The sequence below is a fragment of the Dipodomys ordii genome, unplaced genomic scaffold (genome assembly GCF_000151885.1).
Source record: "Dipodomys ordii isolate 6190 unplaced genomic scaffold, Dord_2.0 Scaffold2, whole genome shotgun sequence".
Lineage (NCBI taxonomy): Eukaryota > Metazoa > Chordata > Mammalia > Rodentia > Heteromyidae > Dipodomys > Dipodomys ordii.
In genome coordinates this window covers 32,552,707-32,567,121 of record NW_012267218.1, presented here as the reverse complement: position 1 = coordinate 32,567,121, position 14,415 = coordinate 32,552,707, and the positions used below count along the sequence as shown (strand labels likewise).

Below are 14,415 nucleotides of genomic sequence, written 5' to 3'. Positions count from 1 at the left end.
TTTGTATATTTGTTAAAATTAAATTAATCCTCCATAAGAAAAGATCTTCTGCTTTGTTTTTCTAAAAAGATTTTAGACCTGTAGTCTAAAATAATGCTCATCTTACAACTAAGTCTTACAACTGACACATGTCAAGTGACAGAAACAATGGTTTACCTCATTCAATTAATGCACTCGGTGTCCTAACCCCAACTTCGCTCTAACCTATTAATGCTAAGCCAGGCGCCAGTGGCTCATGCCTAAAATCCTAGCTACTCAGGAGGCTGAGATCTGAGGATCATGGTTCAAAGCCAGCCCAGGCAAGAAAGTCCATGAGACTCTGATCTCCAATCAACCACCAGAAAACCAACACACACACACACACACACACACACACACACACATGAATCCCATTGCTAGACATACATCCAAAAGAATTGAAATCAAAATCTTAAAGGGATATCTATAATCATATACTCATATTCATTGCAGCATTCTTTAAAATACCAAATATGGACACAATGGAATATTATTCAATCTTTAAAAAGGAGGCAATTCTGCCATTTGCAGCATCATGGATGAACCTAGAGGGCATTAGTGTAGGGACCTCTGAAGCTTATCTGTGAGACCTGGAAAAGGTTTAAGAGGTTGGAGTGCTGCCTGGACAGTACTCTGAATGCTGAGAGCTGGCCATGGAAGGGTTAAAACAGAAGCTCTGGAGAGGGTTAGAGACTGGATTGCCACTCCTCCCTCCTCGCTCCTGCTCCAGGCTTTCATTGGGCTGGCAGCTGTGTCAGAGACCTTGACAACTTAATCTTGGACTCATTATATGGACACTGTGTCTGGACTTTCCCTGGACTGCAGTCTCCTGTCTCAAAAGAATAAGAGAGCCCATGTCTCTCAAATACTCTATTTTAGCTCACTGTAATTTTTTTTTTTTTTTTGGTCATGGGGCTTGAACTCTGAACCTGGGCACTGTCCCTCAGCTCTTCAGCTCAAGGCTAGTGATCTACCACTTGAGCCACAGCACCACTTCCAGTTTTCTGGTGGTTAATTGGAGATAAGAGTCTCACAGACTTTCACACTGAACCATGATCCTCAGATCTCAGCTTCTTGAGTAGCTAGGATGAGAATTGTGAGCCCAACTCTGATTGTAATATTAATTTAGGTGCTTTATGTTTTGCATGTATCCATGGTAACCTTCCCTGTGTAAACTCCAATAAATAGGATTGTTTGTAGGGCCTCAGGGCCTAAGTGCAGGAGAGCTGTGGGCCCCTTGTCTCCCTCCTTTTCTATCTGTTTATGTCTACATCTCTGTGCTTTCTAATTTTCTTTGGTCCAAGATCCTGTGCACCGCTCAGGTTGCAGTTAGGAACCATGAGGCCAAGTGAAATAAAATAGTCATAGGAGGACAAATACTGAATGATAGTTCTTATATGAAATATGGCAAAAGCAAATGAGTTTTTAGGAATTAAAGCTAAATGAGAGCATGCTGTCCTGAGTTCAGGCCCAAGTACTAGCAAAGAAGGGTGGGCGGTCCAACAAAACTTATCTAAGAGTGCTGGGGAGAGGATTTGCAATGAAGTCTATATTACTAGGATTGGAAATACTTCCATATTATCCAAAACATATGTAGGCTGAGAAACTCTAAAATACAGACTTTGAACCAGAGATAAACAATACTATAAACATGCTATAAACAATGCCTAAGCATTTGAAGTAAGAACATTTATACTGAGGCAAACATGTATTAAAGAGAAAGAAACCAGACAACTTGTTTGCCCTTTATAAACATGTCCAAATGAACTTTAATACATGCAGGACAAATCTACAGATTTTATGGTTCATATTATAAAACCACAGATATGTGAGAAAAATAAGAGCAAATAATGTTCTGGAACTTGGGAAAGCCCTTTGAAGGGTTTAACAGGTAATACATTTGACTTTTAACCACAAGTGTACAAGAAAAAATCTTAACCACAGCAAAAAAAAAAATGTCCCATTTTCATGTTCTCAAAATGGCAAAATATTATTCATTCACAGCTCAGATTTTTAATTTTCAGAACCACCAGTTTTCTCTGATTATACACAAACGTTCACAACAGGGATTTTAAGTAGTTCTAATCTTGAACCTACGTGTTAGAAACTACCCTTCTACTATCACTAAGCTCATTTAATCCAACTTCCCTTTCTTTTCCATGACTTCTTTCCCCAAAGCCAGAGCAGTGTTTAACACATCCATCCAAACCCTATGTAAGTGATGGCAGGTCTCTGAGGAATTTGAAGTTACAATGAAATGACTTAAGATAGAGACTGTTTTAATGTAAGAACTCTAACCTCATGCTCTAATAATCAATAAGAACAGAAGAGAAAAGAAGAAACGTATATGCCAAAAACAATTGTCTTGGGCATTGGGTCTATTGTTGGTGGCAAATGCTATTTTTATATACGTTGAAAGGTACAATATACTTGTCAAGGCATTTAGAAATAACCTGGCTATTTCAACCACACCAATAAATCTGTTCACATTAAGTAATTACAGAGTAGAAACTACAAAGTAAGAAGACATTAACAGAGATAAAATATTATGTATGCATCATGAACTTAATTTTGGAATTCTTTGTGTTTTATAAGAAGTGGGAAGGTCAGAAAAAGGTGGAGGTGTAGAAACTGCAAAAGCTTCAAGTTGGAAGAAACACGAACTGCAATTACATTCTAAATAGAAAACATGTAGAAGTCATCTTTTGACGTTCAAAAAGGAGATATTTGTTGACTGCATTTTATCTTTCCATTAATTAGTTCTGCTTCAGAACTTATTCATTAAACTCCTCAGCACTTTTGACGCACTAAGGAATTATGTACCCACCAAGAGGCTAGAGGCAAGGATCCAAAAGAATAAAACTACACCTGTTTCAGGATCCAGAGATTCTAATTAATTTCAAAATGACCTCCCTTCCTCTACTTTTTCACTAGCAAATGTGCCCGTGTAGGAGATAGGAAGGCTGCTAAATAAAGTTATAGAAACTTGATCTACTGATTCATTAAGGTAGGAGAGAAAGCAAGAAAAATCAAGGAAGGAAGGAGGGAGAACAGAAGACAGGGAGGAAGAGAAGGAGAAAAAAGAGAAAGAAAGACAAAGAAAGACAGAAACAGAGGAGGTGTTTTTAGGAAAAGAGTCTCTATAAAAAAATTGTGAGTGATTAAAATCCAGAGATGTTCATATAATTCTTTGTCTCATTACACCAATATAGGAAAAGTCTTTGAATCCCACAATTTTGGGGGAAGAAGAACAAGAAACACACACTCTAAGAAATAAAATGTGACAGTTATATGAGACTGGTTCCAATACCCAGGAGCCCAGTGTTCATTTTCACTCTGGTATTGGGTGAAAGCAGTTACCATTTTATTTCAAAATGAAACGAAAATGCATTTTGTCTGTCTCACTGAGCAAATGATTCTCTTTTAGTAGACCCAGCCCAGAGGCACGATACTCCAAGCTTTCTTCAACCTTTTTTTAGAAAAGGAATTACCAAGGTGCAGCTATAATGAAGAAAATGGGCCAAAACAAATGACCAGGAGTCAGCTGCTGAGCTAATGTATCATGACAATCTCATTTTCATGTGATATATTGATGTCTGTTTCCCTCAATCCCCACTGAGGGAACTTTCAGGAAATTGAAACACATTGATTTGGGACTTGTGTTTTATCCTCCTCTTTAAGTAAACCTTTAAGTCTGTTCAAAGTGCTGGATGCTAGGTTTATGTTCATCCTAGCTACTTAGGAGGCTGAGATTTGAACATCAAAGGTTTGAAGCCAGCCCAGACAGGAAAATCCATGAGACTCTTATACAAATTAACCACGAAAATGCTGGAAGTGGAAATGGTAGAGCACCAGCCTTGGGCAAAAAACTAAGCGATAGTGCCCAGGTCTTGAGTTCACAAAGAATTTTTCTGTTTTTAAAAAATATTTTATTGGGCTGGGAAGTTGGCTCAGTGGTAGAGCGCTTGTCTTGCATGCCTGGGGCCCTGGGTTCGATTCCTCAGCACCACATAAGCAAAAAGAAAAAAGCCGGAAGTGGTGCTGGGCTCAAGTGGTACAGCACTAACCTTGAGCTGAAGAGCTGAGGGACAGCGCCCAGGCCCAGAGTTCAGGCCCCATGACCGGACCCAAAGTAAATAAATAATAAAAATTTTTTATTATATTTAACTAGTTGTACAAAGGAGCTGCCATTCACCAAAGTAGTTTATGGATTCAGTTCATCTTGATCAATGTCATACCCTTCAGCATTGTCATCCAATTGTTCAATTTTTATGGAGGATTAACTATGCTTCTCTTATACTCCAGCCAACACAGCAGAGCAAATCCCAGGTAGCATTCAATACAACCAGAGAACTGATTCTAGTGTACTGCACTCCTTTCTTGCAAAAATATTTTCAAAATTTGTTCCTAGGATTGTAACTGTAAGCTTATTTATAGACACTGGAGAAAAAGTTTGCAAACAATGCTATTCAGCGATCTGCCACCCTGCGCCATTTTTGATCACTCACGTTTTTTTTTTATAGAAACTCTTTTCCTATAAAAGGTCATTTCTTCTTGGTTCTTTTTCAAAAAATAGTGATTTTTATTTTTAGGTCCATTTTCATTTTTGTGTTGGATTTGAAATCAGCTTTCGTTGTGGCTTTTGTGGCTTTCTAAATCCATCGACCTTTTTCTTATGAGAATAAGTAGCATTCAAGTTGCAGTGGGCTCACTTCAGTAACTAAAAATCCAATCATTTAAAGATTGAGCTCGTTTTTCATGAGATACCAACCATGATGAATATGATCAAAATGGACATCTTGGCAAAGTCTAACTTACTTCACCTGAGGAAAAAAAAAAACATAGGCTCATCACTCCTTCCTTTTAGATCTATGCTGCAGGCATCTGAGCAGAAAGTAACTGAAAAGTTCATCTAGAATATTCTTAACCAATGTGTATATCTTACACAATCTTCCAACTGCCAATGTTTAATTTTGTCAGTGTCCTACACCGTTATCGCTTTCATGGTCATACTGTTATTAGAATAACTATCTACTGGATCTCTGAATTTGAGAATGAAATATTTTAGTGACCACTTTTTTTGTATTATCTTTACATAGCTGTACAAAGCAGTTGTTATTTAACAAAGCAGTTTATGAATGTAATATATCTTGATCACTGTTACCCCTTTCAACGTTCTCACCCATCCCCACCCTTAACCAGCCTTCCCTCACCTCTTCTTAATTTTGTAGGATCTACATTGGATTTTTATCTGCATATCTCCCTCTTCCCCTCTTCAGTCTTCTATCTCTTTTCCCTTGACCCCACTCTACTCCCATCTAGTACGGCTTCCTGGTGCTTAATTTTGCTGAACTTTTATTTTTGGCTTTCTAAGAAATTATGCTATTTGTGATTTCCCTTGACTCTACCATGTTTTGATTAATACATTTGTGTACACTTGCATTCCATCCAACATAATCGACTTATAGTCTGCAAGCTATATATAAGGGAAAACATTCATCCTGTCGCTCTAGGCCTGACTAACTTAACTTACTATAATTTTTTTTACAAAGCTTTCCATTTCTTTACAAATAGTACAATATCATTTTATTTAATGGATAAGTATAATTCCACTGTGTATATGTAACACATTCTGTTGATGACCAATAGACACATGAAGAAATGTTCAACATCTCTGACTATAAAGGAAATGCAAATCAAAACAATACTTCACCCCAGTTAGAATGGCCACTATCAAGGAAATAAACACTTAACAGATGCTGGAGAGGATGTGGCCAAAAGGGAACTCTACTACATTGATGGTGTGAATGTAAACTTGTTTACCCACTCTGGAAAGCAGTATAGAGGTTCCTCAAAAAAAAATTAAGCATAGAACTACCCTATGGATCCAGCAATTCCAGTCCTGGGTATTTAACCCAAAAGATTACAAACCAGAATAAAGTGAAGCCACCAGCATAAACCATGTTTATTACAGCACTCTTCACCACAGCATCTATTCTTGAATAGATCTAGAATGAATATTTTATTAGCCAAATGATTTCCCTGACTTAGGAAGATGGATGAATCAGATTTATAAACCCAGATGTAATTCACTTGCACTATGCTTCGTTGTGAGACTCCTGAGAACCTTCTACAATTAACTTCTGAAATCCTCTGTGACAAGGCAGTGCAATCCGAATAGAGACTTAAGGTCATTCACTTACTAACTAGACAAGTCAGTAAGCTTTCCTGGTCCCTTCCTTAGCCCCTCTTTAAAGGAAAGGGCTGAAGTATCCAGGTTCCATTGCCTCTCTAGATTAACTCCCCAGGTTACTAACCAAACATTCATTCCTAAAGCCAGCTCACACTTACAGAGGACCTTGAGGCTGTCCTAAAGCAACTCTCCCACAAAGAGTCACAGTTGAATGGGACTCTCACGCACCCCAACAGGCCATGATGAATACAAATAATGTTCTTTGCTCAAGCACTATGACTGACTAGTTTTCACTGAGATTGTTTCATTACTACCCAATTTCTAAAGTTACCAAACTGGAAGAAAAAAAAAAAGAAAATGTTTAAAAGCCTGACAGTCAATAGCTCTAAAGTCGCAATATGTTTGTGACTATGTGAGGAAAGTTCACAGTACCTAAAATAGCCACCACCTCATCGTCCTGGATGACCTCCAAGGAACCTGACACCACGAAGCAGAGAGCATCCACACTTTCTCCAGCATGGTAAATGAGATCTCCAGGAGCACAGTGAATGGTTTGGAACTCTACCGCCAAGGCGCGCAGACACCCATCGCTGGCCAATCGAAAGGCAGGATGCTCATTAAAAACCTTCCGGTTTAGATGAACGCAGATATCAGCTCTCATGTCCTTGGGACAGATGGAGAGGACCTGGAGAAAATGAGAGATGAAGACATAAGAGGGAATGAAAGAGGAATCATTCCTGGGGAGGGGGGGGACAAAGGCTCAACAAATATTGGTTGACTAAGACAACACCGTACATGGTATCAGAAAGGCAAAATGAATAAGACACAGTTCTGCTCTCAAGGAGTTCACAATCTACTGAGAGGGGCCAGCATTCCTATGGATTATCACAGTACAGTATCACGTAGGCAATGCTCTGAGAGGAGAATGGATCTCCCATGGTAAGAACAGTCAGGAAGAGTCTCGGAGGAAAAAAAAAAGATTACTGTCATCAAGGCTCACTAAAATGAGTAGTCACATACACTGCAGTCAAACATGTTTCAGAATTATGTTATAACTGAATCAGAATTGAGAACCACAGATTTCTGTGCACATTTAGAAATAGATTCCCACTCACCGATTCTAAGAAACTAAAATCAACAAAAGCAACCCCACCAACTTGACATGTTGGCTGATGTTGCTCTATTTTCTTCAGTCTGAGTGATTTTTCTTTTGCCAACAAATTTAAGGCCAGGGAGAAAGACAGAGAGAAAAAAAAATGTTTGCCCCCGCCTTCCATAAGGCTTAGGTAACTGGAAGTGTCACTCAAAGCAGAGTAGACCCATCACCGCATGACACCTTTTGTTCATTCCAGTCTGACTCCTTCAAGACTTCTGGGGAGAATAGCAGAATTCAATCGTAATAGCAGAATTCAATCTCTGAGCATCCATTGAAGGAGGGACAAATGGCAAAAACCATGCATAGAAAGCAAGGTGGACAGACTTTTTTTTAAATCAGTCATGAGGCTTGAACTCTAAGCCTGCAAGCTGTCCCTGAGCTCCTCAACTCAAGGCCAGAGTTCTACCACTTGAGCCACAGCACCACTTCCAGTTTTTTGGTGATTTATTGGAGATAAGAGTCTCACAGACTTTCCTGCCAGGGATGGCTGCGAACCATGATCCTCAGATCTCAGCCTCCTGAGTAGTCAGGATTATGGGCATGAGCCACCGGCACCCGGAGACACTTTTTATTGATACAGCTTTCTTATATAGTATTTAAATACTCAAGTTGGAATAGACTCCATCATTATATTGAATGGTAAGCACGAGGTGATACTGAAGTTAGTACTACTCACCTTAAAGACATGCATACAAACTCAATTAGAACCTTCCACCAATATCCTTGATTAAATTATTGTGTTTGTTTTTTAATGTAAGACTTCAGTTTCTCAAAGCTGAAGATAAGCTAGTTTCCCCTCATTATGTTATAGTGTATACTAATGTAATTCATAATAGCTTTTTTTATTATACTAATCACACATTTGAAGCCTTAAAAAAATGACCTAAGATTTGAAATAGCTCCTAACTATTCCTTTTGTTTGGGACTCACTCTGGATGAAACTCTGGCTGCTTTAGTGTAGTAACAGTGACCCCATCATACAGTCCAATTAAATTACACTTTATGAATTGGGAGAAGTCATTCTCTGAACCTTTTCCGAATAGCTTAAACATTATTTCATATCACAGGCATCTGGGTTTGTTTTTTCATAATCTCTCAATTTTTCTAGTCAAAAGAAACTTCTCCCTTCCTTTTTTGAACTATCTCTTCTTTGAGGAAAGAAATACCATAACAGAGCTTTGAAAACAATTGGCACTTTTATCATTCATACTATTTCAATAATAGTGCAATGTTTTCTTTCGTATATTCATTTTCACTGAGTTCAGACAACATTACTTATTTAACACGTACTTTCTTAGCTTCTACTGTGATTCATATTTTGCATAATTAAGTTCCTCAATGTGGAAAGATAAATAAGACATAGGTGTTAACCATGACTTCAGAAGGTAAACACATAAGTGATCATTGTGCCTGAGTTTTATTTATGAGTTACAAAGATCAGGCTGAAGAGGACCTAAGTCTGGTGTAGATCTATGACTTAACTGTGTCTGTAGCCTTGAACACAGTATTTAATCTCATCAACCTCATCTCTGCAAGGGGGATAATAATAGTGCTTACATCAGAAACTCATTGTGAAGATTAAGGGGAAATGCTGATGACTTGAGCCAGTTCAGCGAGGCACATAGCAAGGCTAAATAAAGACTGGTTTTTAGCTTCCTCATGAATCATGAGTTTCTATAGTTTATTGGTGTTTTAACTCTCTGCCAAAGCAATTTTCTTTTTTCTTCACATTCTACCCCTGTATGACGCTTGTATCTGAACTGTTTTTATTTTAGCATAAACCTATAGGTATCGTAAGTACTCATTGAGGCCAAAATTTTTCTCAAGTTGGAAATAAAATGAGCTCTAAGAAAGCAAAAGAATGACTTTTAAATAAATACACACATATAAATAGTACACTGAAAAATGTATTGTGAAAATGTATTGGTCTGGGTCTGTTTCTATTCATTTACCATATAGGACTTTCATTGCTTTAGATTCATTTTGTCAAGAGTCATCTTCTGTCCTTTAAAATCATTTTTGAGGGTATAATCATTCAGTGTTTGTAATAATATGTTCACTGGTATACTAGAAGGGTTTTCATTGTACATTAAGAACATCCCTTTCTGTTTTATCCCATGTATGACACTAGATCATTTATCATTTTGATAGATGGTTTATACTTATGTCCAGATGCCAAGAAATGATAAGCCAAAAGTAATTGTTAAAGTAGATCAAGGGGAGTCATGCGCAGGGCCTTTGCCATCTCTAGACAGATGATGTACCCGACATGAAAATAAAGCTGAAGTGCTATTTACCTGGGAAACGAAGGTGCTAATAACTTTCTCAGGCAAGGCAAAATTGTGTTTTAAATGGCAGAGCAAGACAGCACTCACACTTAGCCCACTGGTCTCAATTTCAATGTTCCCTGCACTAAATATCACATCCACCCTCCTCTCTAGGTACATTCCCCGATGGGTATCACCCAATTACCAGCAAATCAAATTACATTACATTAGAAAATGTTCAAGTGAAAAGTGGCTTTTGTTTGTCTCCAGAGCTGGTTATTTCTCCCTTCTACATGTCAGCAAACTAATAAATTAAGGTTGGCTCTTAATTAAGACAAGCAATAAATTTTCCCTTCAGGAGAGCTATAGAATTATATAATTAATTAGTTTTGGGGATCTGCAAACCAATCCTGAAAATAAATAAATTAAAAAAAAGAAGAACATCTTGGTTTGAAAAATTAAGAAATATATACATTATTTATTATCCATTAAACCCAAGGCCCAGTGGTCCCAGAACAGATGTTCTCCGGCTCCAAAGGTTCAACCTCAACACTGTTTTCAGGAACTTTCCATAAACAAAGTAAATCCGGTGATACCTGGTTATTTCCAATGTCTTACCAAGATCTGTGCAAACACAATGATCTGTTCATGATGACCAGGTCCTCCTCCATCTTAACTACTTCCCCCAATGTGACCTCTCAGTCACACACTTCCACCACTCTGACCTTTCCAGCCTCTCTCATGACCACATTGGCAATACCCATCATCCTGTTTTTTGATTATGTATCTCCCATTCATCTGTCTCTGTCATAAACATAATCTCTATATTCACTACCATAGAATTTAGCAATATGGCTGCCCACAGTAGCACATTAATTCTAGAGAGGTAGAGATGGGGAGAATTAGGGCTCCATGCCAGCCTGAGTGAAAAGTCTATGAGATCCTCATCTCATCTAATAAAAACTTGGCATACTGATGCATGCCTATCACCCCAGCTACACAGTAAACATAAACGGGAGGATTGTGGCTCAAGGGAGCCAGGCATAAATGCAAAGCCCTATTTGAAAAAAAGGGGCTGGGGATGTGGCTCAGGTAGTAGAGGATTTGCCTTCCAAGTACAAGGCAATGAGTTCAAACTCAAGTTCTTCCCCTTCAAAAAAATTGGCAATGGACAGTAGACAAAGGAAGAGGTATTATGATCATTGTAACTGCTGTTTTTAAAGATGGCCACAGATAATAACATGAGGTGACACTGTCCAAAAAGAAACCAATGTACTCTCCACCTGACTTATATAACGGTAACCCCTCTACATCACCTTTATAATAGCAATTTAAAAAATTTAAAAAATAGCAACATGGAATTATGATGAGGAATTTCGAACTTCTACTCTTCAGGTATAAGATAATTCTTCAGTGTGTTGGTGAACATGAGCCTTATGTACAATATATAAAACATGCAAGTTAAAAGAAAAAGAAAGCATTAAAAAAACCATTTTAAAAAACATGCAAGTAGAATGATGCTAGGGAGAAGCAAAGATGGAGAGTGGGCCTCATGGGCAGAGCTCCACAGGCCATTCAGTCATAGTTAGTGAACACTGGTTATGTGCCCAGCACTACGCAGGCCTTCTAGGTCTACAACCAAATTTTTCACACTGCTGCTTCCCTGGAGCTTTTGCTGGGCACAGATTGAAAAATCACTGTTCCGAGGCCAATGCTCCATTTACACATAAGACAAATGCATTTCAGAAAAGCCATGTGATGTCCTGAGGTATTCTCAAAACATTATAAGCAAAACCTCTGTGGAGTTCCAGCTCTGAAGTCACACTCCTGAGTAAAGATCAATCAGGAATAAAGAATGTCATCTGGCATTTTCTTTGTATATAACAATGACATAAATACTCATTTCTAAAAAGTCATTAAAATCCAATCTTGATTTTGGTTATTAGAATTTTCATTACTAATTAGAAATAATCAAAATCTATAGTTTGTTTATTGGAAAACTACTAATTTCCCACCTCAGTAGCTGAGAATGGTGTTCTTTTAAATTTTCCCATTATTTTTTAACAATTTAATAATTTTTAAAAATTGGCATTTTTAATTTCATTTATTTATCTTGTTTTTTATTTTGTTATGCCAGTCCTAGGGTTTGAACTCAGGGCCTCAGCTCTGTCCCTGAGCCTTTTTGCTCAACTCTGTCCAGCTACCACTTGAGCTACACTTTTCCTTGCAGCTTTTTTGGTAATTAAGTAGAGATAAGGGTCTCACAGACTTTCTGATTGGACTGGTTTCAAATTATTATTCTCAGATCTCAACCTCCTAAGTAGGTAGGATTACAAGCATAAGCAACTCAGCTTTAATTTTATTTTTGAGTTAACATGCATTTATAATATAAGGAAGTTTTGTTGTAATATTTCTATATTTACATACAGTAAACTTTGAACAATTTTCCCCTAATATTGTGTTACTTCCATTAATGCTGTTTTTGCTTAGAATTGCATTTGCTATTTGAGGATCTTCTGTTCATCCATATGAATTTTAGGATTGATTTTTCTTGTATTTCTCCAAAGAATGACATGTATTTTGATGGGCATTTTATTGGATTATGATAATACAGCCATTTTGTTATTAATTCTGCTAATGCATGAACATGGGAGGTCTTCTGTTTGTTTGTTTGTCAGTCGTGGGGCTTGAACTCTAGGCCTGAGCACTGTCTCTCAGCTCTTCTGCTCGAAGTGAGCGCTCTACCTCTTGAGCTATGGTGCCACTTCCGAGGTCTTTCATCTTTTGGAATCTTCTTTAATTTCTATAAGGTTTTATAGTTTTAATTGTACGGGACTTTCACCTCCTTGAATAAGTTTATACCTACTATTTTTTCTTCTTTATTTCTTTTCATTTTTTGAGGGGCTATATAACAAATGAAATTTTATTTTTTGGGGGGGTGTCCGGTCATGGGGCTTGAACTCTGGGCCTGGGCACTGTCCCTCAGCTCTTCAGCTCAAGGCTAGCACTCTACTACTTGAGCACAGCACCACTTCCAGCTTTTTTCTTTTTGTTTATGTGGTGCTGAGGAATCGAACCCAGGGCCTCATGCATGCAAGGTAAGCACTCTACCACTGAGCCACCTTCCCAGCCCCAACAAATGAAATTTTCTCGATTTATTTTTCAGCCTGTTAATTGTTGATATTTAGAAAAGCTTTTTTTTAATATATTGATCTTATATCCTGTTACATTGCCAAAAATGTCTTATCAGATCTAGCAGGATTTTTTGTGTGTGAAATCTCTAAGGTCTTTGAAGTATAGAATCACGTCATCTACAAGCGCAGACACATGGATTCAATGGCAAGTGTACCAGATCTTTAGAGAACTGCCACCAATTCTCCTCAAACTTTTCCATGTAACATAACATGAATGATCACTAACAAACTGTTTCTATAATGCCAGCATTACATTCATTCCAAAACCAGACACAAGGAAAAAAGAACTATACACCTAGTCTCTTTAACAAACCTGGGTGCAAACATTTTCAACAAAATACTTGAAAACTGGATTCAAAAGCATGTTAAAAAGATCACACTCTGGTCAAGTTGGTTTCATTTCAGGGATGTAAGGATGGTTTGGCATCCACAAATCAATCTGTAATCCATCATAAGCAAGAACAAGGACAAAAATCAAGTGATCATCTCAATTAATACAGAGAAAGTCTTTGACAAAACTCAATATCCATGTATGAGAAAAGCTCTGAAGCAAATAGAGGAATATACCTCAACATTATTTTAAAAAGGGCCATGTATAGTAAGCCCATAGCTAACAACATATCAAGTGGGGAAAAACTGAAATTTGTTTCTTCTAACGTCAGAAACAGATAAGGCTGTCTACTCACCCCACTCTTAGTGTGGTTCTGGAATTACTAACTAGAGCCAAAAGACAAAAGGAAGATATAAAATAAGAACCAAATAGGGATTTTCCACCATTTTTAAACACTTTGACTTTGGGTACAGCAAACATATCGCATACTTGGGTGTATTAGCAAAGGTAAAAACAGTTATTCAATTTGCTAAAAGGAAGTCATCTTATTTAAAATGCAAGTTTTAGTTATTATGAAAAGGGGGCTAGCTACTTAGAATGAGCTAGCTATCTAGAATGGTTTTCTCCTGGGTCCTTCCTCTATCACTGTGATCCACTGTGGCATCAGTAATGCTGTACATCCTTAAGCAAAGAAGAAATCTAAATATAACAACCAACACACCAAGAAGCTAAACCAAGAACCTCAAAGGAAATGGTCACTATAGCCAATGAAAGAAGCTTCATCTGCTATCTAGTTCACCCTTTGAATATACTTACTATATTCTCAAATTCATTATAGAAAATAAAAAGCATAAAGAAATCATATTTGTATAAAACTTGAATCCCTAAAGTCTTATTTCCTGTTATCACTAGAAATCACACTGTAAACAGTTTCTATGCTGTGAAATACTGTAGATAAATAATTTCAGACTGGGTACTAGTGGCTCACCCCTGTCATCCTAGGTACTCAGGAGGCTGAGATCCAAGGATCATGGTTTGAAGCCAGACCAAGTAGGTAAGTTAATGAGACTCTTATCTCCAATTAGCCACCAAAAAGTCAAAAGTGGAGCTGTGGCTCAAATGGTAGAGTGTTGGCCTTGAGTCAAAAAGCTCAGGGACAGGGCTGGGAAGGTGGCTCAGTGGTAGAGTGCTTGCCTTGCATGCATGAGGCCCTGGGTTTGATTCCTCAGCACCACATAAGCAGAAAAAGCTGGAAG

General features: G+C 37.8%; 1 protein-coding gene across 1 annotated transcript in view; it reads right to left on the bottom strand.

The window, feature by feature from the left end:
* Kcnh5 (potassium channel, voltage gated eag related subfamily H, member 5) overlaps window positions 1–14,415 on the bottom strand; it is a 275,839-nt gene that overhangs the window by 57,815 nt on the left and 203,609 nt on the right. The window contains exon 9 of the mRNA XM_013013844.1: window positions 6,644–6,896. Coding sequence (XP_012869298.1) covers window positions 6,644–6,896 — 253 coding nt within the window. The remainder of the gene's footprint in view (window positions 1–6,643; window positions 6,897–14,415) is intronic.